The 23,299-nt window shown below is 37.3% G+C and overlaps 2 protein-coding genes across 4 annotated transcripts in view; one reads left to right on the top strand and one right to left on the bottom strand.

Annotated features, from left to right (window-relative positions):
• LOC123310974 (BDNF/NT-3 growth factors receptor-like) overlaps positions 1 to 23,299 on the bottom strand; it is an 86,192-nt gene that overhangs the window by 7,944 nt on the left and 54,949 nt on the right. For all 3 annotated transcript variants that reach the window (XM_044894701.1, XM_044894702.1, XM_044894703.1), the window contains exons 3-5: positions 20,089 to 20,186; positions 9,567 to 9,716; positions 8,730 to 8,892 (exon numbers count right to left, since the gene is read on the bottom strand). In XM_044894701.1, the coding sequence (XP_044750636.1) occupies positions 8,730 to 8,892; positions 9,567 to 9,716; positions 20,089 to 20,186 (411 nt within the window). The remainder of the gene's footprint in view (positions 1 to 8,729; positions 8,893 to 9,566; positions 9,717 to 20,088; positions 20,187 to 23,299) is intronic.
• On the top strand, positions 1,779 to 7,610 carry LOC123310975 (cytochrome P450 315a1, mitochondrial). Its single transcript, XM_044894704.1, has 3 exons — positions 1,779 to 2,076; positions 3,442 to 4,694; positions 6,993 to 7,610. Exons 2-3 carry the CDS (start codon positions 3,744 to 3,746, stop codon positions 7,455 to 7,457), a joined length of 1,416 nt encoding a protein of 471 aa, XP_044750639.1. The 5' UTR covers positions 1,779 to 2,076; positions 3,442 to 3,743; the 3' UTR covers positions 7,458 to 7,610.

Here is a 23,299-nt window from a genome sequence, read left to right as displayed (position 1 = left end):
TTTTTATATCTAGAGTACATTTGAGGGAGTATTTGACAAAGAAGAGAAGGTGAAGGAGGTAGGAGACATATTAGGACAGCAGCATTAGAAGAATAAGAGGTTTTGAATAGAAAAGAGCTTATAAATCTTACAACATTCATCAAAAATATATTTTGATATTCAACCATAAAAATGCTTGTAACTCGAAAACGGTGAATTTTTTCTACATTGCACCACTATACCTTTTTTGAAGAATTAATGGTTAGTTAAATAAATGGAGGAATTTCGCCGATATGTGCAACCAAATAAAAGTTTTTGACCATTAAGTGCTAGGGCCATTTCGATCCTGAAGACTTATCATTAGCAATGTTTGTATTGACTCGAATTAAAAAAATTACTGCAGTTTCAAAGATAGTTTCCCAAATTTAAATAACCATAGCCATGATAACCAACAAATTTACATCCTCAGTTTTTTAATGTTGTACTAAAAAAATATTTCAAAATGATGATGATTGATCGCATTTTTGCTCAACTTTTTCTTGTAATGGGGCAACTCTCAATAATTGAACTAATTTCCTATACATAAACTGAAACCATGTGTTTTTTATTCGTTGTTAGAATATCGTGTGAATATTTTGAAATATTTATAAATATTTTTTTCATTCCACAATTAAGAGAAGTTAGATGTCGAGAAACATAAATGTTCGCGAATATTTGTGATAAGTAGATTTTGAATTCGTTTTCTTCAATAAACTCATTCAAGAATCAATACCGGTGGAGAAGTGACATGTTTAGAGTATAGATTATTCAGATACTAGTAGAATACTTTTTATTTTTTGTTACACTCTAGAGTGTATATGCAGGGTGAGTCTTTCACTCGTACAAATATTTTAACAGTAGATTCTCGAGGGCAAAAAAAAAACACTTTTTTCCTATATCATTTTTTCCGATTCGGCCCTGATAAAAAGATATAGCCATTTTAAGTTTTCATAATGAGCTGTGTCTCCCCTGGAATACATAATTACCTCCAGAATTTGTTGCTAAATCTGTGGCACTACAGATCTGTGGTTCTTTTAAACAGACTTGTATTCAGCCAAAGTACCTAATTTTTCAAATTTCACAGATACTTTTTAATTTTTGAACATCAAATTACTCGAAAACGGCGAGAAAATATATTATGAAGAATACTTTTATTTTACAGAACGTTCAAAATATTGATTAGATAGCGTCCAACTTAGTTTCAAGAGTTGAGTTTCTTGAATTCTTGGTATTTTTATGGTAAGTAATGGTCATAAAGAGAAAACTAGAAGAGGTGGGTGATATCTTGTGATTCGTCAAATAAATGAAAAACTATTTGTGAATATTAAAAATAACATTTTTTTTATGGTTTTTCAATAGCCTGTATCTTTTAAACTGAGCCGATTCGGAAAAAATGCTAGAAGAAAAAAGTGTTTCTTTTGACCTCAGGATCTAGTGTTGAAATATTTGTACGACTCAAAGATTCACCCTGTATAGGTATAACGTACAACCTCCACTCTTATTGTAGTTTTAATAATAATAAATGATTTTTATTTTTCCTGTGGAATTTCCCTACAGCCCTTAGCCAAAATTCTAGCTCCGCCACTGATTATCTGATACACATTTTTATATCCATCAGAATTTCTATGGAGTACGGAAATATTTTGTTTTTTTGCTGATACGTCCTCGTATAACATTAGGTAATGAATGATGCGAATTGAAATGATAATATGGGTACCTACATATGTAAATTATCCGAATGAATGAGCTGCTTATCATTCAATTATACGAATAAAATGATAGAAGGCCTCAAAGTGATAAATTCTCCAGTCAGCATAAATTTGCTGAAACGTGCCCGAAAGACGGATTTTAGTAGTCTCGCCTACACAATAACGAATTCATTGATATTAAGTAGTCACTTTTGCGGAAATACAAGGTGAAGAATTTTGAATCGAGCACGTGACGAAATTACAAGTGATATGTGTTGAATGTCAAAAAAGAAGATAAGTTAAATTGCGTGAGAATTTTTAAGTTACTTGAAGTGGATTAAGTGGACCTGGAGAAAAATGGACCTGAATGGTATTGAAAATATATTTTTTACCGAATAATGTATACATTAATTGTTTAATGCAATTTCACAGACTTTGGCCGAGCTATAGGAATAAAAAAATTGATTCAATAATATAAAAAAATAAGGAGCAATTAATTATTTGAATACGATATATTGTATAAAAACTGAATCATTGCAAAAGAATTGGAGGATAAAAAATAGTAACAATTTGAAGAAATAGATCGGATATTAACCTATAACAAAATTGATTGCAACTTGAAAATGAGTGCCGTTTTTATTGTAAAATTACAAGGCGGTAAATGTAGAAAATGATCGAGATCAAATTTTCAAATTCTTTCTCAACTTGATTCGTGCAATAGTTTTGATAAAACAATAATTTTTTGTTATTCATTTTATTGCCACCATGGAGTAATGAAAATTGATTGTTCAGGTTTAGTATTCAAATAAGACCAATTTGATCCCAGACTCCCTAAGGTTCTCTGTGAGGTGTGAAACTGCAGAGGAAAAAAATTGTTTAGCCAGACTTTATTCATTTTTATTCATTTGGATGATTCCCTCAAAATGAGTTATTTCAAAAAGGGGAACTTTTGACTTTATTTCCATATATAAAGCCTTAATTTTGTATTGAGGATAGTCTTTGATAAAGACTCGATATCCTTCAAAAAAGTATGGATATTGAAAAGTTGTCTTCGGTGCAAGTTACCAATATAAAATTTTGAGAATTTTCTATCAAGGAGGGGAGAAAATTTCATAATGAATTCATCAAGTCATCAAGGTTTTCGTTATTTCTAAATATTTGTAAATTGCGTTTCGGCTTTTGAAACGAGGTTCAAATATCGACATTTACCATGTGTGATTGGCTAAAATTTGATTTAACGTCACTGGACCTTTGATAGGGGGTGGAGGGCGGTTGAGTTTTTTTCAAATGACCTCCTCAACTTTTTTTGCCAGAAAATGAATGAACTTTTTTACTCACTCTTTTTAATTGCATACTCCTTAATTTGGTAAATTTGAAAAGCCAATCAATAGATATTGGATAGGTATCTCTGTGACTTTGTATTTAAGGTTAGCTAATCAATCATTTCATTTACCATATTTTCTGGAGAGCGAGGTGGGTAAGAGACTGGGTATACAGGTAAGCTATGGTTAGCCGATAAGCCCCAAGTGGGGGTTCCCGAGAGAGAAGAAGAAGAAGAGGTGGAAGAGAACATCTAACACAACTTTTAGCTAATTAGACACGATCTTAAAAATTTTCGATATTTAGACCCAATTACCTGCTTATGGATCAAAGTGAAAAACGGAGCAAATCATGTATAATTTAATCGCGACACTCAAACAAACAATAATTCATCAAGGTATTCTCTTTCTTACAGATAACCTCGGCTCGTACGTCACTGACTGCCATACTCAAGGGACACCTTCGCCCATTAGTGAATAAAATTCGACCACACAATTTTAATTCGAATTTTCTTTGTCTATGAGAAGGTTTTCGTAGGCACATCCCCACCATAACATAGGGGTATATAATGATTCCATAGGGGTAGGGCAGTAGGTAGAGGGAATGAAACACAAAGGTCAATGACTAATCCGAGCCTAGCAATAGAGACGCTCACGACTTGTTGAAATATTAGTTGATGTTACCAGGCTAGAAACGATAGTTCAGATAGAAAACGTCATGTACGTAACGAAGAAAGTGTGCGGACGTTTGACAGAAGCCATATTTTCCGCCACACGAGCCTGTTCCGAGGCTGTGCGTGATTTTCGGGACATACCCTCGCCCAGGGGTTTACCGATAATCGGTACAAGATTGGCAATCCTGGCAGCAGGGTCATCGAAATATATACACGAGTACATCGATAAGAGGCATAGAGAATTGGGTCCTATATACCGTGAAAGGCTGGGTCCCATAACGGGAGTTTTCGTCGCCGAACCAGATTCCATTCGAAGCATTTTCTCACAAGAAGGAAAACATCCAATCCACATCATCCCCCAATCGTGGACTGTCTATAATAAGAAGCACAATTACACTAGGGGGTTGTTCTTCATGAACGGTCCAGAATGGTTGGAACATAGGAGAATTATGAACAACTTGTTGCTCAAAGGAGATTTAACATGGATGGAAGAGGCTGCTGATGCTGTCATCACGAATTTCGTGGAAGATTTGAAAGGGAATGTCATTACAGTTGAAACGTTGGACCGTGAACTGTACAAAGCTTTTCTTGAGGTACTAGTAAGTGTGTTGTTAGGTGCAGATACTTACAAGAAGTATAAGACTAACATTAATACGCTAGTGAACGAGCTGACAGACACAGTGCAGTTAGTATTCGAGACAACGATGAAACTCGAGATGATAAACGCAGAGTGGGCTGAGAAACTTGGGCTGAGTAGGTGGAAAATTTTCGAAACTGCTATGTCGGAGGCATTAACTGGTGCTGAGCAAATCTTGGACACATTGACTGAAGAATGTGGATATGGTAACGGTTTGTTGAGGAGAATGAGGGATCACAATGTTCACGTGGAGCGTATAAACGCCATTGTGGCAGATTTGTTTTTGGCCGCAGGAGATACAACTGCCTACACAATGCAGTGGATTCTATACTTGGTGTCAAAAAACAAGCATGTGCAGGTAAGAAAAATAATGAGTATGTACACCTATATCTTAAGTTCAGTTTTTTCGAGATATCTCAGGAACCATCAGAGATATTTGGGAACTGTTTACACCCACCCACTCATCCTTGAATAACACAACTTTTTCGTAATTTAAGCTACCCTGTATTTCTAACGGTTTTCGATATCCCTGTAGCCCCTCTCTGAATAGTTCTAACCCTGTATTACTAAATGTGTTGAGAATAATGAAGGTTTAAACATAATTTGTAGATAATCCTATTGCATCTACCAAAATGATTATCTTTCTGATATAGTTGGAGGGTGGATCAAAGTGAAAATTGATTTGAAAAATTCCAATATTCGGCATATGAATGTTTTCGTGTATGGTTGAAAGGAAAGAGATATTCATATTCATTCAAGGCTAAACTTTTTTTGCCATTCTGATGTTACGTCTATGTCCATATCATATTACGGTAGTCAACTGAGGATTTTGGTGATGCGTTTGAATTTCATTCGACAAATTTATGTAGGTATCTCTTGTTTTCAAGGTTGAATCATTCTCGGTTATCTCAGGTCAAATAAAGATATGTCTTTACTCTTCATGACGAAAAAAAATAAGATTGAAAAAATGTATTTTCTGAATGGAAATAATTCAGAATTTTAGAAAAAGTTCGTGAACTAAAGTCGGAATTCAAAAGCGCCAACAGCAGCCAACCGAAGAATTCCGCATGGAGTTTATTTTTCATATACAGATTGATAACCACTTCATTATTAAAAAAGTAGCAGCAGAAAAGGTGTTTCTACAAACTTCTTAGGTTTACAGAAGACAGAACCTACAGAAAATAAACCAATATGGACTTGATTTCAAAACGAGAATGCCTGATTTTCTTTCAATGGTGTGGAAAAAATTTCATGTTCATTTGCAGTTTCCTTTCTTTAAATTATTATTTCACATAGAATCTCCAAGAACAATAACGGGATTCTTTTCTTTGCGATAAGGCAAGGAAATTTTCATTTTGATTCTTACTCGTTATTACATTTGTACTACCCTATCAAACGAGCAAAATTTCGCTGTTGTCATAAATGTACCTAATATTAAACTGAAGATTCTCATATTTTTATTCAAACCTAGAAAAAAAAATAATAAGTGAAACGAATTGTTTTTGAATGGAGTTTCTCTCCTTGGAGGAATAATAATAATAATAAGTAAAAAAATTATGATATTCTATTTTGAGTTTTCACAACGAATAATATTTTAAATGAAATTCATTGAAATATATTGATCATGGTTTCAACAAAAATGAAACTGATAAACAATATACAGGCTGCAAATGACTATATGAGTATAAATTGATTGATTTTTCAATGGTACAATATGAATGAGGAAAAAAGTTTCTTGTGTAACAAATTTCAGGGGTGGCCACCAACCTATTTTTGATTGACTTCTCGAAAAAAATATTTCATTTCTGTCAGTTTCTTGTTGTTTAGAAAAAAATAAAATTTCCATCTTTAGGGGACTCTTTCTAAGCAGGCACTGCTCAAACAAGAATATTATATGAAAGATCCACGATATTTTTTGACAAGTAATCAGCCCTTACATTTTTCCATTTTGCTATTCAAATACACCCTGTATATTTTCTTGAAAAAAAAGAAAAGTTCTATATTATGCACAAATGCTCATGAAAAACAGGAGACAAATGAAATCTATGTCGAACGAAGTAAAAAAAAATTCAGAATGGGATAATTCAAAAGTTTTTGTCTTCATTTCCATATATAAAGCCTTAATTTTGGATTGTGGATAGTCTTTCCTAAAGACCCGATACCCTTCACAAATATGGATATTTAATAGGTGACTTCCGTCCAAATTACAAACATTAAATTTTGAGAATTTTCTATCACGGAAGGAAGAAAATTTCATAAAGAATTCAGACTATCATGAAGGTTTGCATTATTCATAAAATTTGTAAATTGCATGTCGACATCTGATGAGAGCAGATTGACTGAAATTTGTTATTAGAGGGGGTGGGGGGCGGTCGACCTTTTTAGCCAGAAAATGAATGGACCTTTTGATTGATTGTTTTGGTCAACAAAAAGTTTTATATTATGCACAAATGCTCATAAAAAATATGAGAAAAATAAAATCGACGTTTAACGAAATATAAAAAAATAGCAAAGTAATGTAAGAAAAGAATTAAAACTCTTAAGAGCCTCAAATCATAAAATGATATAAGTCATATAAAATTATTTTCTGCAACCACTTCCTTGAATGTCTAGATGTGTCTTGTCACTCTTGTCTAAGAAGATTATTTCTTTTCAGGATAAAATCCGGAGTGAACTGACTAACCCAGGGTCAAACTACACCAAGCACGTTTTGAAAGAAACTCTGAGGCTCTATCCCGTGGCACCGTTCCTAACTAGGTTCTTGCCCCACGAGTCTCAAATTTCTGGGTACAAAATACCAGAGAATTCCTTGATAATCATGTCGATATACAGCACGGGAAGAAACGAGAAGTACTTCGAGAACCCCCTGGAATTTATTCCAGAACGTTGGGATAGGGCGAATAAGAGTATGGTGACGAAACAGGCTAGTTTACCTTTTGCCATGGGGTCCAGGTCTTGCGTGGGCAAGAAGCTGGCCGAATACGAGCTTCACTTGATGCTTTTACGACTGGTGGAAAATTTCCATCTAGACCTATGTAATACAAATGATGTCCACATGGTGATGAAAATGATTGCTGCACCCTCCGAACCTATCAGACTTAGATTGAGGAGGATCCGTTGACAATTTTTAATGTTTTCTTGTTGTTGTTGTACAGAAGTATTTATGTATTTATAAGTTTTGTTTTGATAACTTGACTAAGTGAAATACGAAATTGGTACAAATTGGGCCACACTGGCTGAAAGATTTGCATCATAATAAATAGGTTATTTAACATGACTATTTATTGTTTACACACCTAAATGCGTACAATAAATGACTATTTTTATCGAATTATGGAAAAATGAATGTGAAAACAAGTTTTATTGACACTTAAGTTCAAGTTTTTTTTTCTCATAAAAAAACAACTGAATTGAAAAAAAAGAGACGGGGTGACATCAAGACGTCCTTTAACTTTAGTTTGAAAAAAAAATCAAGGCTTCACGTAAGAAATTGAAAGCGTAAATTGGAACAAGTGAATGCCGTTTTTGCATGGAGATTCGTGAGCTATTACTTCCCCTTAAGAGTAATTTTTTTTGAATCAATTCGCAGGTAATCTTCTCAGCTTTTTTTTATCTAAATAGCTGTAACTCATTAACAGATAAAAGTACAATTTCCTTATTATAAAGATCTCATCTAGTTCCATCTGACTTTATAATATCGCGTCAAAATTTTCATAAATAACAAGCTGAAGGACTGAGAGAAGAATCCTGGGAAGCGACTGTCTTACGTCATGTAGCGATGTAAACAACCCTGAGTACAAGAAAATTATTCTACATATGTGACAACAATAGGTATCTATAAGTTCTACCCTTTTAAGGTGCCATTATCTGGCATGGCATGATCTGGGAAATAATTGACAATAATCACAACTATATTTTAAGTATCGAAGTCTATACTCCGCAACCCTAAAAAGTAGTTATTAGGGTTCACATTTCTGCAAATCAAATAATCCGCCTCTTTTTTATCTTCGGTTGACTCGGTGGCGAGAAATTTATTTGTATTGACAGAAGAATGCTGATTATAGAGCCCTTCCCCATCAACAGAAATTTTTCCTGTATCAGCATTGTAGTCCCCCTGTTGAAATTCACGAAAGGTCAAGGACGAAGTGTGAATATATTTCAAAGTGGAATACCTCTTCTTTGAAGTCGACGAAACAGAGGGGAGGTACTAAGTTGAATATAAATAATGAATCACTTAATTACAAATGGATAATTAATGGAAAAACACCCTTTCAGGATGTTTTCAGGCAAGTTTTATGTGTACTTGTTAACTTTTATCCTTCACCTGAGAGGCAAGAATTAGGCATTATAAAGTTCACGAACCTAAGATACATTTGGCGGATGCAAATCTCACCTTTGAAAACTTTTCCGAAGCAACCTTCGCCAATCTCCTGCTTGAACTTCAAGGTTTCCTTCTTCAGCAACGGGACCCCGGTACCAGCACACGCTGTATACTGAGGGTTTGGTACGTAACGTTTCGACAGAAGGAGGTTGGACTTCAGATTAACTGGTGATGCCTACAACAAAGAAAAAACAATATATACACTTCAGTAACTCATACTATCGCAACTATGGAGATAAATTGATCAAGGCTACTTCAATAATTTGATCGAGAGTTTGCAAAGGATTTGTCTGGCTGTGGTTGATGTTCAAGGAGGCCACTAATGAACTTTATTTTTCCAATATTTTGAGTGAACTGATGAATATATTTTCACCTGGAACTGTGAATCATAAAAAGCATTGGGCGAAAGAATGAGTTAGATAAGTGAGCAAACATCTGATTTTCAATATTTGAAAAATTGGTGAAAAACAATGGAAAATTTAGAAACAATCCAAAAATTTCTGAACTTCCTTAACATTTGTTGAGCAGTATATCAGTCCTAGTGAAAATCGATATAAATTTTGATGTAGTATCGGCGACATAAATTCAATATTATTATAAGTATATACGTCTTTTATACAATATAATTGCCAGGGGTAGGGAATAAAGCCCTTTCACCGACACCAGGCAAATATATCTGCCATTCTTGTGAAACTTGCTGAGAGGCTGTGTGCAACCACATTAATCTATTTTCCGCCGAATTCGTACAGCCGGAAACACAAGTAGAACTATTATCAAACTTCGATTTCGTGAAAAGGGAACTATGGTTTCGGTGAATTTGAGTCGGTTATGAACACACTGTTTGCTTACTATTGAATCGTGTCTGGATCTTGAACAGCATTTTCGCCTCAGGATCAGTCCCAACAGTAGCATCGAGACGAGGAAGAGGGAAACGCCACCACCAACCACGTAGTAATCGATCTGATTCGTAGTTGTCGGTTGTGCTATAGAGTGTTGAACCTGAAAGAAAAAATATTAGATGTAGTGAATCATCATACTTAACTATTCAAAAAAAAATCTTATTACAAAATTCGTTATTGTTTTCAACGAAGGAGTAGAAGGGCCAAGGAATTATTTTATTTTCAATCCCTACTCATAAGTCAGGATCTCGAGATTCCGACATATGTCGGAACTTATATAGGTCGAGATTTTGGCTATTAACTCCGAATTCAACTCAGTTGTTCTTTCTTCGAGGTTATGAACACAACGAAATACTCGAAAAGTTGGGCAATTTCACATTTCCGATTATATCGAACGCAAAAGGAACCAGAAGAGAAGCTTCAGTAATTTTGTTGTCGAAGGGCGTTCTGACAAGTAATGAGAAGTAAATTATATACTCCTTTCACATTTATTTTAGCAGTCTCTTGGCCATGAAATAATTTTCTCAAGTTTTTGTAACTAGAACGGAGTAAGGATGCACTCATGAAATGTCGTTGATGTCATAACGCCGTTGCCACAACTAATATCAATTTTTATTACGAAAATGCCGAAAGTGATTGAAAAGAAGAGGCACGGTTTCAGGTTTCAGGAAGTGCTATTTAGAATTCAGGTCCGCTCATTCAAATAGTTATACCCTGATATTCTAAAATCCACAATACGTCAGACGGTATCGAGCATATTCAATGTAAGAGAATTTATATAATGTTTCATCTGAATCTAAACGACTTATATTTCAGCTGAATATTTCCACAATCAGAAAGATTGTGAATGAAGAGGATGACAAAGAATTTACTTCTATTGGGAGACCCAGTGGTGGCATTTGATAATTTTATGTTTGAGTGAATTAATGCGGAAAGTTTACTACAGAATTTTCGATGAATTTCATCATAGAATAAGTTCCCGAAAATTGATTTTTCTATTTTTCATTTGATTTGTCCCATACATTGTAAATGTCTTAAGGTACCAATAAATACCCAATTATTATTATTATATCAATGAATTAAGATGAGCAGCCACAAATACGTGCCAGTTGTCCTGTTGATTGTTTATTCATGTGAAATTTTTGTTCAAAGGTGAAGTTCATCTTGAGTTGAAACTTCTTTTAATTCCTTTCACTTATATTGATGCAAGATGATTTTTGTTGAAGAATTTAACATTCTTGTAATTATCTGTTAATTCCTTCGGGAGATTCCCATTCCCAACCATTGCATCATATGCATTTCTTCTTCGGGTTAATATTTTTGAAATCTACAACTGATGTAACGTATTCAAACTCTAGCCAAAGAAGATAACAAACATTAACTCACCTCAAGCTAGTGCATATTATGATATTATACTGATATCTTGTATTTTCCATGCAAATAACTGGATTTGGTATGCCTTCAATCAGTTTGTATAAACTTCAATTATGTTCGTCACATATTTTCCGGAGAGATACGTAATAACAGAAACTTTTACGTAGAACGGTCAACATAGCATTGATTTGAAACCCAAAAATGTTTCGACAAGCTTCATAACACCACATTTTCGTGCTATACAGAGTGAAATGTGTCAAATTTCCATGGCCAACCGAGTGCTAAAATAAAAGTGAATGGAGTATAGTTTATATGTTATATACATGGTGTGTCTTTGACTACTAGAAGTTTTTTTCTCATGATAGATTCTTGAGGTCAGAAGAAACACTTTTTCCTATCCATTTTTTTCGATTCAGCCCTTTAAGTTTTCATAATGAGCTGTGCCACCCACAGAAAAACAAAATTACCTTCAAAATAACTAGCTAAATCTGTGACACTACACTGTGGATCTTTTAAAAGAGTTGCATTCGGTCAAAGTATTCAATTTTTCGGATTTGACAGATATTTTTCATTTTTGAACATCAAATTACGGCGCATTATACGAAAAAATATGAAGAATACTTTTAGTTTACAAAACGTTCAAATATTCATTGCATAGCGTCCAACTTAGTTTCAATGGTTAGGTTCCTTGAATTTTTGGTATTTTCATGGTAAGTTATGGTCATCATGAGAAAACTGGAAGACCTGGGTAATATCTTATGTTTGAAAGAGATTCATCAAATGAAAATGAAAAAATATATTCTGAAATTCATTTCAATCGATTAAAACGTTTGTGAGTTTTTCAACAGCCTGTATATTTTAAACCGAGCTGGTTCAGAAAAACTGGTAAAAAAAAAGGATTGTCTTTTGATCTCAAGATTCTACTGTTGAAATATTTGTACGAGTCAAAGACTCCTATGTGATATGAATACCATGTTTGTTTTCATTGACGATGTTCAAGTTATTGAAGAAAATAAGTTTTCCTTATCCTACTTCCTACTAAAAACTGTAGTAGAACTTCGTTTTCCAATTTTCTCAAATTGACGTTTGTGTTAGATATAAAGGAAATAAAAGGAAAAAAAAATTGCGAAAATTCTGGAAAAGATATTTTCTGTGACTTCAGAGTGGACCGATGGAATAACCATTCAGAATATTTTGTCCAAAACAGTTCGTGCTAAATCCAAATTTGAAGGAAAAATCAGTCTCTGAAAATTATGAATAGAATAAATATCCTGAAACGAATGCCATACCATATCCATATGGAGGCTCCAAGACGAAAATTATGGATGGGGTTGCAATAGAGGACATCCTGCTGAAATCTGTGATAAAGCCCGAAATATTATCCCTGAATATTAAGGAAAAAAATTGTGGGGTTTATTCGGCTAATTTCCATTATTCAGAAGAAGATGCTATTGTGATAGCGAAACACGTGTAGTGGTTTGTAAACTCATATTGTGAAAATCGTATAATTTGTTTCAAGTTCAACTATGGATTTTCATCAACTATCGGCTACATCAATTCAACATTCCAACTTTTTTCTGAAATAGAAATACTTCAAGTAGCTACTACACAGAAAAGAAAAATGGTTCTTCACCCTTTTGTAACATCCACTGCAAGTGTCTGCAGGTTACACAGATAATGTTTTCACGTTGATTTGAATTTTTTGATAACTACCTACTTATAAATACGGCTATACCAAGACAGCTTTTTGGTTTAACCCCATATTTGAAAAATTAATTTGGGTAATTTCTACCTACATCGAACTTGAGGAAGTCATAAATGAAACTACAAATTATGACGCTCAAACTTGCAATTCATCGAAGTAACAACCCAAGTTGAGGAAATTTCCTGATAAACTTGGTTCCATTTTAATAAGCAAAATAACATTTCGGGTTGCACCGAAATGGCCTGAAGTGATCCATTCGAAGACTTGTAAATGTCATCTGTAGGTGGAGCAATTTCTATTGTCTGTGCCCCTGGGATTACAATTTATCGAGAAAGGCTTACACCTAATCTGCCAATCTCGTTCCTCTGTCAGCTATATAAATATTGTTAAAATTTCCATTCCGTCTACTTTAAACGGGGTTCATGGAATATAGTGGGTGGCATATAATCAATTTAAGAACGGAGTTCGAATACATCATCGAAAATTTCAATCATATTTGATATTTTAGAGGCAATACACCTGTTTTAGTTCCTCTGGGAAAATGCTCTTGGATGCGAGATTCTTGACTTTAATCCATTACCATTGAGTATCAAAATAATTGAATATAATAGTCAATGCCATTACGCAATGAAAAAATAAAATCAAACTCTCTTGAGTAATTTGTTTTACTAGTGTTTTCAACGTCAAATTCAGTAATGTATGGTATGAGGGATGATGTTGAAAAGGGCTAGTTTACAGGAATCAAACTTCTACATCAGCCCACGTTTCGGAAATTATATTTACATCATCAGATCACTCTAGCAGAGTAATAAAATTGATATAATACAAAACTATTCCTACAGAAATCTCTGGGTTATTTGGAATCGTAAAGGTCCTGTGCCCTTTGTCCGGAAATGCTTGCAAGATACAGGGCGTTTTCCAACAACTTTGATGTTTTTGATAGAGTGGACTGTATCCTAACTGGAGGCGTTTGTCAGTTTTCTACTGAAAAGTGGTGTATCCTAGAGAAAAATACAATTTTTTGTTCAAATTGAATGAAAATTGTAGAAATGAATCTAATTTTGGGAAGAAAAAGCATTTCCTGACAAAGGTCGAAAGAAACTTTACGACTCCAAATGTTTATTGAACACCCTGTATATCATTGTTGTAAGGTCACTAATTATCAGATCAAGCATAGGGAATAAACTTTTAAGATGTTTAACTTCTTTCTTCTTGCATCAGTGTTCTCAGCAAAATGTTGATGAGTGTATGTCAATTAAAAAAAAGTTGGAAATATACATATTGTAACCAGTCCGGCCCTTGCGGTCGGACCTTTCGAGAAACAGAGCGGTCGAGAAATTCCAGAATAACCGCGAATCTACCTGAATGTTTCCGGCGCCTATATAAGCCCAGCGGAGGAGCAGGTAGTAAGTACAAGTACAGTTAAAGTGCAAGCGACTGTTGGAAATAAATAGGAGTGAAAATAAATAGTAGTGACATAGTTGTGAGTTATAAATGTATTAAGTGTAAATAAATAATTTAAATCAGTTGGACGTTTTAATCAACGAAGAAAACGTTACATTGGTGTCAAGTGTGCGGTTCAACATCGCTCGAATTAAATAAATAATTTTGGATATTTGAAGTTCATGCCAGTGACCACAAGACTGCAGAACGCGATGGAGATTCAAGCGGTAATGGACTTTTTGCGAAAATTGAATGAGAAAATGGACGAGAACTCTTGTAAGTGGAATGAGAAAATGGACGAGATTAAGAAAAATTGTAATGATGTGGTGAGTCAACTTACAGACAAATTGGACGAGAAACTGGAAATCATAAATGAAAAATTCGATAAAGTGGACGAGAGATTCGATATAGTGAGTGGAAAATTTGACGAAGTTGATGAAAAGTTTGACAAGGTTAACGGCAAGTTTGAAGAAATGGCAGGAATAATTGAACATCATTCCAAGTTGATAGATTCCTTGAAAAGAATGCCAAACAGAACAGATATTCTGGCTTCAACACCCTACAGCACAGCGGAAGCGGAAAATGACGGCGAAGGTAGTAGAATGAAGATCAAGCCTCCAACTTTTGATGGGAAAATACCCTGGTCGACATATCAAAAACAGTTCGAAGCTGCTGCCCTGGTAAACAATTGGAAAGACAACGAAAAAGCCACGGCATTAATTATAGCTCTACGAGGAGAGGCACTCAACATTCTCCAGACGATCCCGGAGAGTCAACAAGCCTGTTACGAAGTTCTTACATCGAAACTTCAGATGAGATATGGTGATGCTCATCTACAACAAGTATACCATGCACAGATAAAGAACCGAGTACAGAAAACAGGGGAAAATCTCCAAGAGTTTGAAGCTGATGTGGCGAGATTAGTCAGGCTAGCTTATCCATCTGCCCCAGATAGCTTCCTGGAACAGCTATCAATCCAGACATTCGTGGATGGGATAAAGGATAGCGAAATACAACAAGCTCTGAGACTAGCACGCCCTAGAACCATTGATGATGCCTTAGCCCAGGCTTTAGAAATTGAGGCAGCAAAGCAAGCGTCACATAGAGGACACCTTCGTGTAAGACAAGTCCAAGAAACAGACCGATCTATTCAGGACATTGTCAGAGAAGAAATCCGCAGAATATCACAAGTAAAGAAAAAGGATGCTGTGTGCTGGAACTGCAACAAAAGTGGGCATTTTAAGCGAAACTGTCCAGAATTGGAAAAAGAGTCTCAGCAGGGAAACTAAAAGGGGTCGGTGATAAGGGGCATAAATCGACCCAAGCCAAAAATGCCCCCGAAGTGATAATCCGAGGAATAATGTCTAAGGATTTATCAAGCATAGTTATCCCAGGAAAGATAAATGATAGAAGTGTGAAAATACTGGTAGACACTGGCTCGACTAAAACCATTGTGCGTCCAGAAATTGCTGAAGGATTCAAGATTCGCCCAGTTAGGATCAAACTTCGAACTGCATCTGGACAGGAAATACCGACTTATGGATCGATCGTCTCCACTATTGAATTGGGAAACACAACGGTTAGCCACGAAGTTCTGGTAGCTGGAATCACGGAAGAAGTTATTCTGGGATTGGACCTTGTTAGGAAGCTTGGATGCCAATTGGATATGAAGAGTGATGTACTTCGGCTAGGAAGTGAAGAGATTCCATTCAATGATGTGGACGACAAGATATATCGGATTCGACTGACCGAGGACATCACGTTGCCGGGCCGAACTGAAGGCATAGTGACTGGTAGATGTGAGGATGTAACGAGGAGTGGCTGCGTGAGAGTAATTGAGCCCTCTGACGATACAACCTTAGCTAAAGGACTATTACTTGGGAAGACCTTGGTAAGGGTAAGAGACAGCATTCCCATCCGATTGCTCAATGTCAACATGTTTCCAGTCACCCTGAAGAAGGATACCTTGATTGGACGTGGTGTACCTGTGTACCATATTTCGGGTGGGATAAGTACTGCAGATGTCTCAAAATCGCAAAGGAATTCTGAAGAACTGGTGTCCCTCCTCACTTCAAAATGTCAAGAGCTCGACCGATATCAACTACTCGAAGTGAGGAAGTTGGTTCAAACGTTCTCCGACGTTTTTGCTACGGATGGAAAAGCAGGGAAAACCGATGTTGTGCAGCATAAGATCAATACTGGTGATGCACAACCTATCCGACAGCATCCTAGACGTCTTCCTCTGGCAAAAAGAGAAGAAGCTGAAAGGATTATTGAAGACATGGCGAGAGAAGGTGTAATCGAACCGTCTGATAGCCCCTGGACATCGCCCGTTGTATTAGTGAAAAAGAAGGATGGAACCACTAGATTCTGCGTAGACTACAGGCAGCTCAATCAGGCCACGAAAAAGGACAGCTACCCCTTACCGAGAATTGACGATACCCTGGATACACTCTCGGGATCACGTTGGTTTTCCACCTTGGATCTGAAGAGTGGATATTGGCAGGTTGGCTTGGATCCAAAGGATAAAGAAAAAACTGCCTTCAGTATTGGAACAGGTCTGTGGCAGTTTAAAGTCATGCCTTTCGGTCTATGTAATGCTCCTGCCACATTTGAACGTCTGATGGAGACAATATTGAGAGGGCTCTCCTGGAAAACTTGTCTGGTGTATCTTGATGATGTGATAGTAGTGGGAAAATCATTCCAAGATCATCTACACAACCTATCCGAGGTTTTCCAGCGACTTCGTGATGCCAACCTAAAGCTAAGTCCTAAAAAGTGTAATCTGTTTCGAACAGAAGTGAAATATTTAGGACACGTAGTTTCACGGGGAGGTGTGAAAGTTGATCCGGATAAGATCAAGGCAGTGCAGGAATGGCCTATACCGAAAGACAAGAGTGAGTTGCGGAGTTTCTTAGGCCTTTGCACTTATTATAGAAGATTTGTATCTGGTTTTGCCAACGTTGCCAAGCCGCTGACGAAATTGACGGAAGATGGACAGGAGTACATATGGTCCGATGATTGCGCTGAAGCCTTCGAACGATTGAAAAAGGCTCTGGTCACAGCTCCAGTTCTGAGTTACGCAAGGGCTGAAGGTAAATTTGTGCTCGACACCGACGCCAGTAATACAGCCATTGGCGGCGTTCTATCGCAAGTCCAGGATGGACAGGAAAGAGTCATCGGGTACTTCAGCAAGGTGTTGTCCAAACCAGAACGGAATTATTGCGTGACCAGGAGGGAACTTTTAGCAGTCATCAAGTCCGTAGAACATTTCTACAAATATTTGTACGGAAGGAAATTCTTACTAAGAACGGACCATGCTGCTTTGAAATGGCTCCTGAGTTTCAAGAACCCGGAAGGACAAGTGGCTAGATGGATTGAGAGGCTGCAAGAGTATGACTTTGACACTGAACACAGAGCAGGGACTAGCCATCGCAATGCAGACGCGTTATCAAGAAGACCTTGTCCCGAGAATTGCAGCCATTGTTCGCGCCTGGAAGAAAAGATCGATTTAAGGCGGACCACCGTAATCGAAGACGACTGGCTACCTGAAGAAATTCAAAGAGCACAAGAGGAAGATAACGACTTGAAAGTAATCCTGAGTTGGAAGAAGAGCGGTAGACGACCTACTTGGGAAGAAGTATCCAGACTGAGCCAGAATGTAAAGTCGTATTGGGCACAATGGGAAACATTGAAGATTGATGGAGGTCTTCTGAAACGTTGTTGGGAAAATGAAGATGGAACTGAGCAGAGACTTCAGTTGATTGTGCCAAAGAGCCGTGTGACAGACATTCTGACCAGACTACATAATGGAACTTCAGGTGGACATTTCGGGATAACCAAGACGTTGGAAAAAGTCAGGCAGCGATTTTATTGGCTAAATTGTAAGAGAGACGTTAAAGATTGGTGTAGAAGATGCAAGGTTTGTGCTGCTGCTAACGGACCTTATGGTAAAGGAAAAGCACCAATGAGGCAATATAACGTCGGATCCCCCATGGAACGAGTAGCTATCGACATCGCTGGCCCCTTTCCCGAAACAGACCATGGAAACAAGTACATTTTGGTAGCGATGGACTATTTCACGAAATGGGTGGAAGCCTACGGTATTCCTAATCAAGAGGCAAGTACGGTAGCTGACGAATTGGTCAGAGAATTCTTCTGCAGATTTGGAATACCTCTGGAGCTGCATTGTGATCAAGGCCGAAATTTTGAATCGAAGTTATTCCAAGAAGTATGCAGCAAATTGGGAATTCACAAAACAAGGACTACACCTCTTCATCCACAATCAGACGGCATGGTCGAACGAATGAATCGGACCATGGGAAAACATCTAGCCAAAGTAGTTTCTGATCACCAGCGGGATTGGGATGAATACTTACATCTATTCACCATGGCATATAGATCTTCGGTTCACGAATCTACCAAGGAAACTCCAACCAGTATAATGTTCGGCCGAGAAATAAGACTGCCTTGCGACTTAGAGTTTGGATGTAAGCCTGGAGAAGACGTAGCTGGGGAGGACTACGTTAGTAAATTAAGGAACAAGCTGGATTACATTCATGGCAAGGTGCGCAATCAAATGCAGCAAGCAAGTGACCGAATGAAAATGCGCTACGACATCAAGGCTATTGAAGGTGGATTCACCACTGGGGATCTGGTGTGGCTACATAATCCACAAAGGAAGAAAGGTTTTTCACCAAAGCTGCAGAGACAGTGGGAGGGACCGTATGAAATAATCAAGAGGATAAATGATGTAGTTTACCGGATAAGGAAGCTTCCCAGAGGAAAACCAAAGGTTGTCCATTTCAACCGATTAGCCCCGTACGCGCAGGACGAAGAAGAAGTACGTCTTGTGGAAGCCCCGATGCAAGGTAGCAGTGATTACCAGAAGTTTATGGATTGTTATGGTGAGACACGCGTTGCACGGTTCGGCGTTACACAGGAAGTACATCAAGATCTCTTTACCGTGTCTAAGGAATACTCTCTCGCTCATTGCGTAGCGGAGGACCTTCGTATGAGCAAAGGAATAGCAAGAGTATTCAGAAATAAATTTGGACGTCAGGAACAACTATTGCGACAGCAGCCAAGAATCGGAAAAGTTTTGAAATTGAAGGCTGAAGGTCGGTTCATTTATCACCTAGTCACGAAGCAACATTCCTATCAGAAGCCAACCTATCAGAATCTATGGACGGCACTGCATAGCTTGAAAGAAGACCTTCAACGCTTTGGGGTTAGGAAATTAGCTGTTCCCAAGCTCGGTTGTGGATTGGACCAGCTAAATTGGCGAGTTGTGCGAAGCATGCTGGAGGTGGTATTTCAGGGGACCGGTATAAGGATCCTGGTGTGCAGTTTCAACCCAAAGCAGGCCAGGGAGCCTGGAAAAACTGTGGAGTGCTACTTCCTTCAGAATGGCTACTGTAGGAATGGTGATGAGTGCAAGTTTCGCCACGGTCCTCGGAGGAATTCACTAAATCTGTTCTGGGACAGAACAGGCTTAAGGAGGGGACAGTGTAACCAGTCCGGCCCTTGCGGTCGGACCTTTCGAGAAACAGAGCGGTCGAGAAATTCCAGAATAACCGCGAATCTACCTGAATGTTTCCGGCGCCTATATAAGCCCAGCGGAGGAGCAGGTAGTAAGTACAAGTACAGTTAAAGTGCAAGCGACTGTTGGAAATAAATAGGAGTGAAAATAAATAGTAGTGACATAGTTGTGAGTTATAAATGTATTAAGTGTAAATAAATAATTTAAATCAGTTGGACGTTTTAATCAACGAAGAAAACGTTACAATATTATAGATGTTAGCATTTCGCCATACCAAAGTACCAGAAGGTTGGAACGCAAGAAATCTTAGTGTATAGATAATGTAGGGGTAGATTCATGATTATTATTCGGAATTCGGATTACTCATTTACCTTATATTGATGCATGCAATAAAAAAAATTAACTTACGGACGGAGTTGTATCAGGCAATCTGCTGCTGGTATTTGTTTCTTCATTATTGTTGGACGGTGGCAGGACATTAGGTATCAAACCTGGTTGAAGAGGAACTGAAAATCAAAGAAAGTTAGTTGTTTTCAATTTTTTTATCGAAAAGATCACTTATTTTCCATTGCACTTTCACTGTTACTATATTTGATACTTCAAGTTCGTCATGTTTCGAAGAGAATGAGAAATTCTAAATTCTATTACCCAAAAATTTACCAGATGGCATCTTTCAAGAAGTATTTTATCGGGTAAGATTGTGGAAATACAGTGCGAGTGAATAAATTCAATATATAGAATACAGTTTTTATCTTGTGAATGTGCTAGGACATGTCAATTAGTATTTGAAATTACTTTCTGTTTGATGAAAAAAATATTATTCAGCGTATACCAAATTTCAGATATGACGTCATCGATAATTTTTTCATTATTTATATGGCTATCTCGAAGGGCATATGAAGTTATACAACTAATTCGAAAATGAAGGAATGAAAAAGTTCAGGCAGTTTAAAAATGAAATTTAGCATTTTTTGTCGAACAAAAAAGTTGAATAAATTAGTAGGGAGAGTAGCTTATTATCGAGCGAAGATTAGCGAGGATAGCCTGTCTCGAGAAATAAGATTGAAATTTGAAAGATTATTGGCTACGGAGATAGAACAATATGACAAAAAAAAATTCTTCATTTATTCGCTAATCTTCGCTCGATACACCCTCATCCTTCAATATTTATATTCAAAAATGATAAACATGCGTACCTACTTCTTGATATTCCGTTTATGAAAAGCCTGAATTGTTGAATCAGAATTCAGATTCCTCCATTCTCGTATTAGTGGATGTTTGTTGAATATCTTATTTGCCAAGGAATAAATACATAGGTGTCTCATATTTAGTACATATGTGTAACTTGATACACTCTATAAGAATACTCATAAAAATTTGAATTACCACTTGAAAAAAAATATCCTTGACGCCATATATCAAATATGGGAGACGCCGTATAACATTTTCTCACATCACGTAATTTGAAATACCATTCCATTCAAACTTTCGAAAAAAATTCAACGAAGGTCCAAGGAAACCATTTGGATAAAGATGTTTTCAAAAAAGAATAGCTGTGGGGAAAAAACTTTTCTCGAAAAGCTACTTTCATCGTAGTTGAATATTTTATTACACCAGATCGCCTGATCATTAAGGGTTGCACTCTTAATTACCAACCATTCTGGTTGGTTGGAAAATCGCTATCTGGGAGCGAAAGATTGCATATTGTGCAGCGAAAAATGCCAATCCAGAGGGAAAATAAGAAAAAAATGTTTCATAAATTCGAGATTTTTTACGTTTACCAAAAGTGAATGTAAACAAACCTCCGTCAGTTTGGCAAAAGTGAGGTTAGCACCGATCACAGACAGATGTTTATATAGTGTATAGTGAGAAGGAGCTACAGTTCACTTCGACCTTAAGGTCTATTGTGCCACCTAACATAGCTGTCCTCATCGCTCCCTTTACAGCCCGCCTCTTCCAGTTCCAGAGATCTGATGAAATTCAATATCTGGGACGGCTTCAACGAGGATAGTTCCCCACTCCTATAAGTTTCTCGTCCAAAGCACTCTTTCCTTTGGTTTGCAATGGCATAGCATTCCGTAACCAGGTGAATAGGAGTTTCTTTCTCCTCCCCACAAAATCTACACTCGTCAGTGTCCGACAAACCCATTGTCAACAGATGCTTCTTTAGGCGACACTGTCCTGTCCTGTGAGAGCGACAGTGAGTAGGTGTAGTTGGTTCTTACTGAGATCCAGATATTTTTTGGATCTAGCAGTTTCAAAGTTCCGAAGGAACTTTTTGGAGTGATCCATCCCTGGCAGATTCCGCCAGAGTATTTCCCTTTCGGCTTTCTCCTTCTCCATAAACTCCTTCTTGTAGGTGCATTTTCCTATACCACAGAAGGGTTCTGGGTCAGTGAGTGGCGTTTGTGTGATCTCTGTGGCAAGTTTATTGGCCTTCTCGTTTCCTACTATTACCGAATGACCCGGAACCCAGATTCAAAAGACCTTATTTTTCTTGCCTACCTCATGGAGTTTGTTCCGGCACTCCCAAATCAGCTTTGAATCAATGACATAGGAGCTCAGTGCTTTTACGGCCGCTTGACTCTATATCTAGGATTAGCTCTATCACACTTCTGATAGGTTCTTTCTAGAGTTACGTCTAGACATCTTTCGATTGCTAGTATTTCCGTTTGAAGGACGCTTGTACAGGAGCCTAACGATAGTGCACACTTGGTACTTGCTCCGTAAATCCCAGCGCCAGCTTCTGTAGCGGTTTTAGAACCATCTGTATACCATTTTATTGTTTTTTCTTTAAGATTGTTGTCGGTGTATTCCCGTTCCCAATCTTTTCTTTCAGTTAGCATTGTACTGAAGTTTTTCTCAATGCTTACTTTCTTGATCATTAAGTCACTGGGAAGGTTTGCAGATGAGATGTAGTCGTTCAGAGAGGACCAAACTCTCTGACTCTTGGTTCTCTCGTTACCTGTTCCTTCCTTAGATGATCTGAGGATGGCCTCATGGGCTACCATATCAATCACTAGATGTAGAGGTGCGAGGTCTGTAATGATCTCAAGCGCCCTAGTTGGACACGCCCTGATAGCTCCCGTGATGCACACACAGGCAAGCCTTTGTACTCTGTCGAGCATTCTCCTCGTACTTGCCTGACTTGCCTTAGCAAACCAGTACAGGCTACTTCTCCATATGTGATTGATTATAGGTCTTACAATCATCGCAGTATTTTTGGGTTACAACCCCATACAGATCTGTGTTACCGATTAACCGATTCCATCGATAGCGAAGAAAACCTATTTCTTTTCCTTGGTATTTATGAAATTCATTTAGATATGGTTATCTGCTGGTCACCAGTGAATTGTAATAAATTGCACTATACTATCACATCTGTATCGAACTACGATATCTTGTAAACCTGTTGGTTTCGATCGAATGAAATCGATCGAATCGGACATAATTTGAGACTTGTGGTATTATCAGGGAGGGTGTGAGCTGTGACTCATTTCTTCGGTTCACATATCCCCGGTGGTCCTCTTTGTGCCCCTAGAAAAAATAAAGGTTGCCGACGTTAACGATCCTCTCATTCCTCTCCCTTCGATATCGGACTCATCGTCTATTTTCCGCC

Source organism: Coccinella septempunctata, chromosome 4, assembly GCF_907165205.1.
Source record: "Coccinella septempunctata chromosome 4, icCocSept1.1, whole genome shotgun sequence".
NCBI lineage: Eukaryota > Metazoa > Arthropoda > Insecta > Coleoptera > Coccinellidae > Coccinella > Coccinella septempunctata.
This window is presented reverse-complemented; position numbering and strand designations above follow the sequence as displayed.

Bases quoted from the DNA above. Each gene is read 5' to 3' on its own strand.
- LOC123310975 (XM_044894704.1), top strand. From the start codon at position 3,744: ATGTACGTAACGAAGAAAGTGTGCGGACGTTTGACAGAAGCCATATTT. The intron at 4,695-6,992 runs GTAAGAAAAATA...ATTTCTTTTCAG, and splicing joins CAAAAAACAAGCATGTGCAG to GATAAAATCCGGAGTGAACT.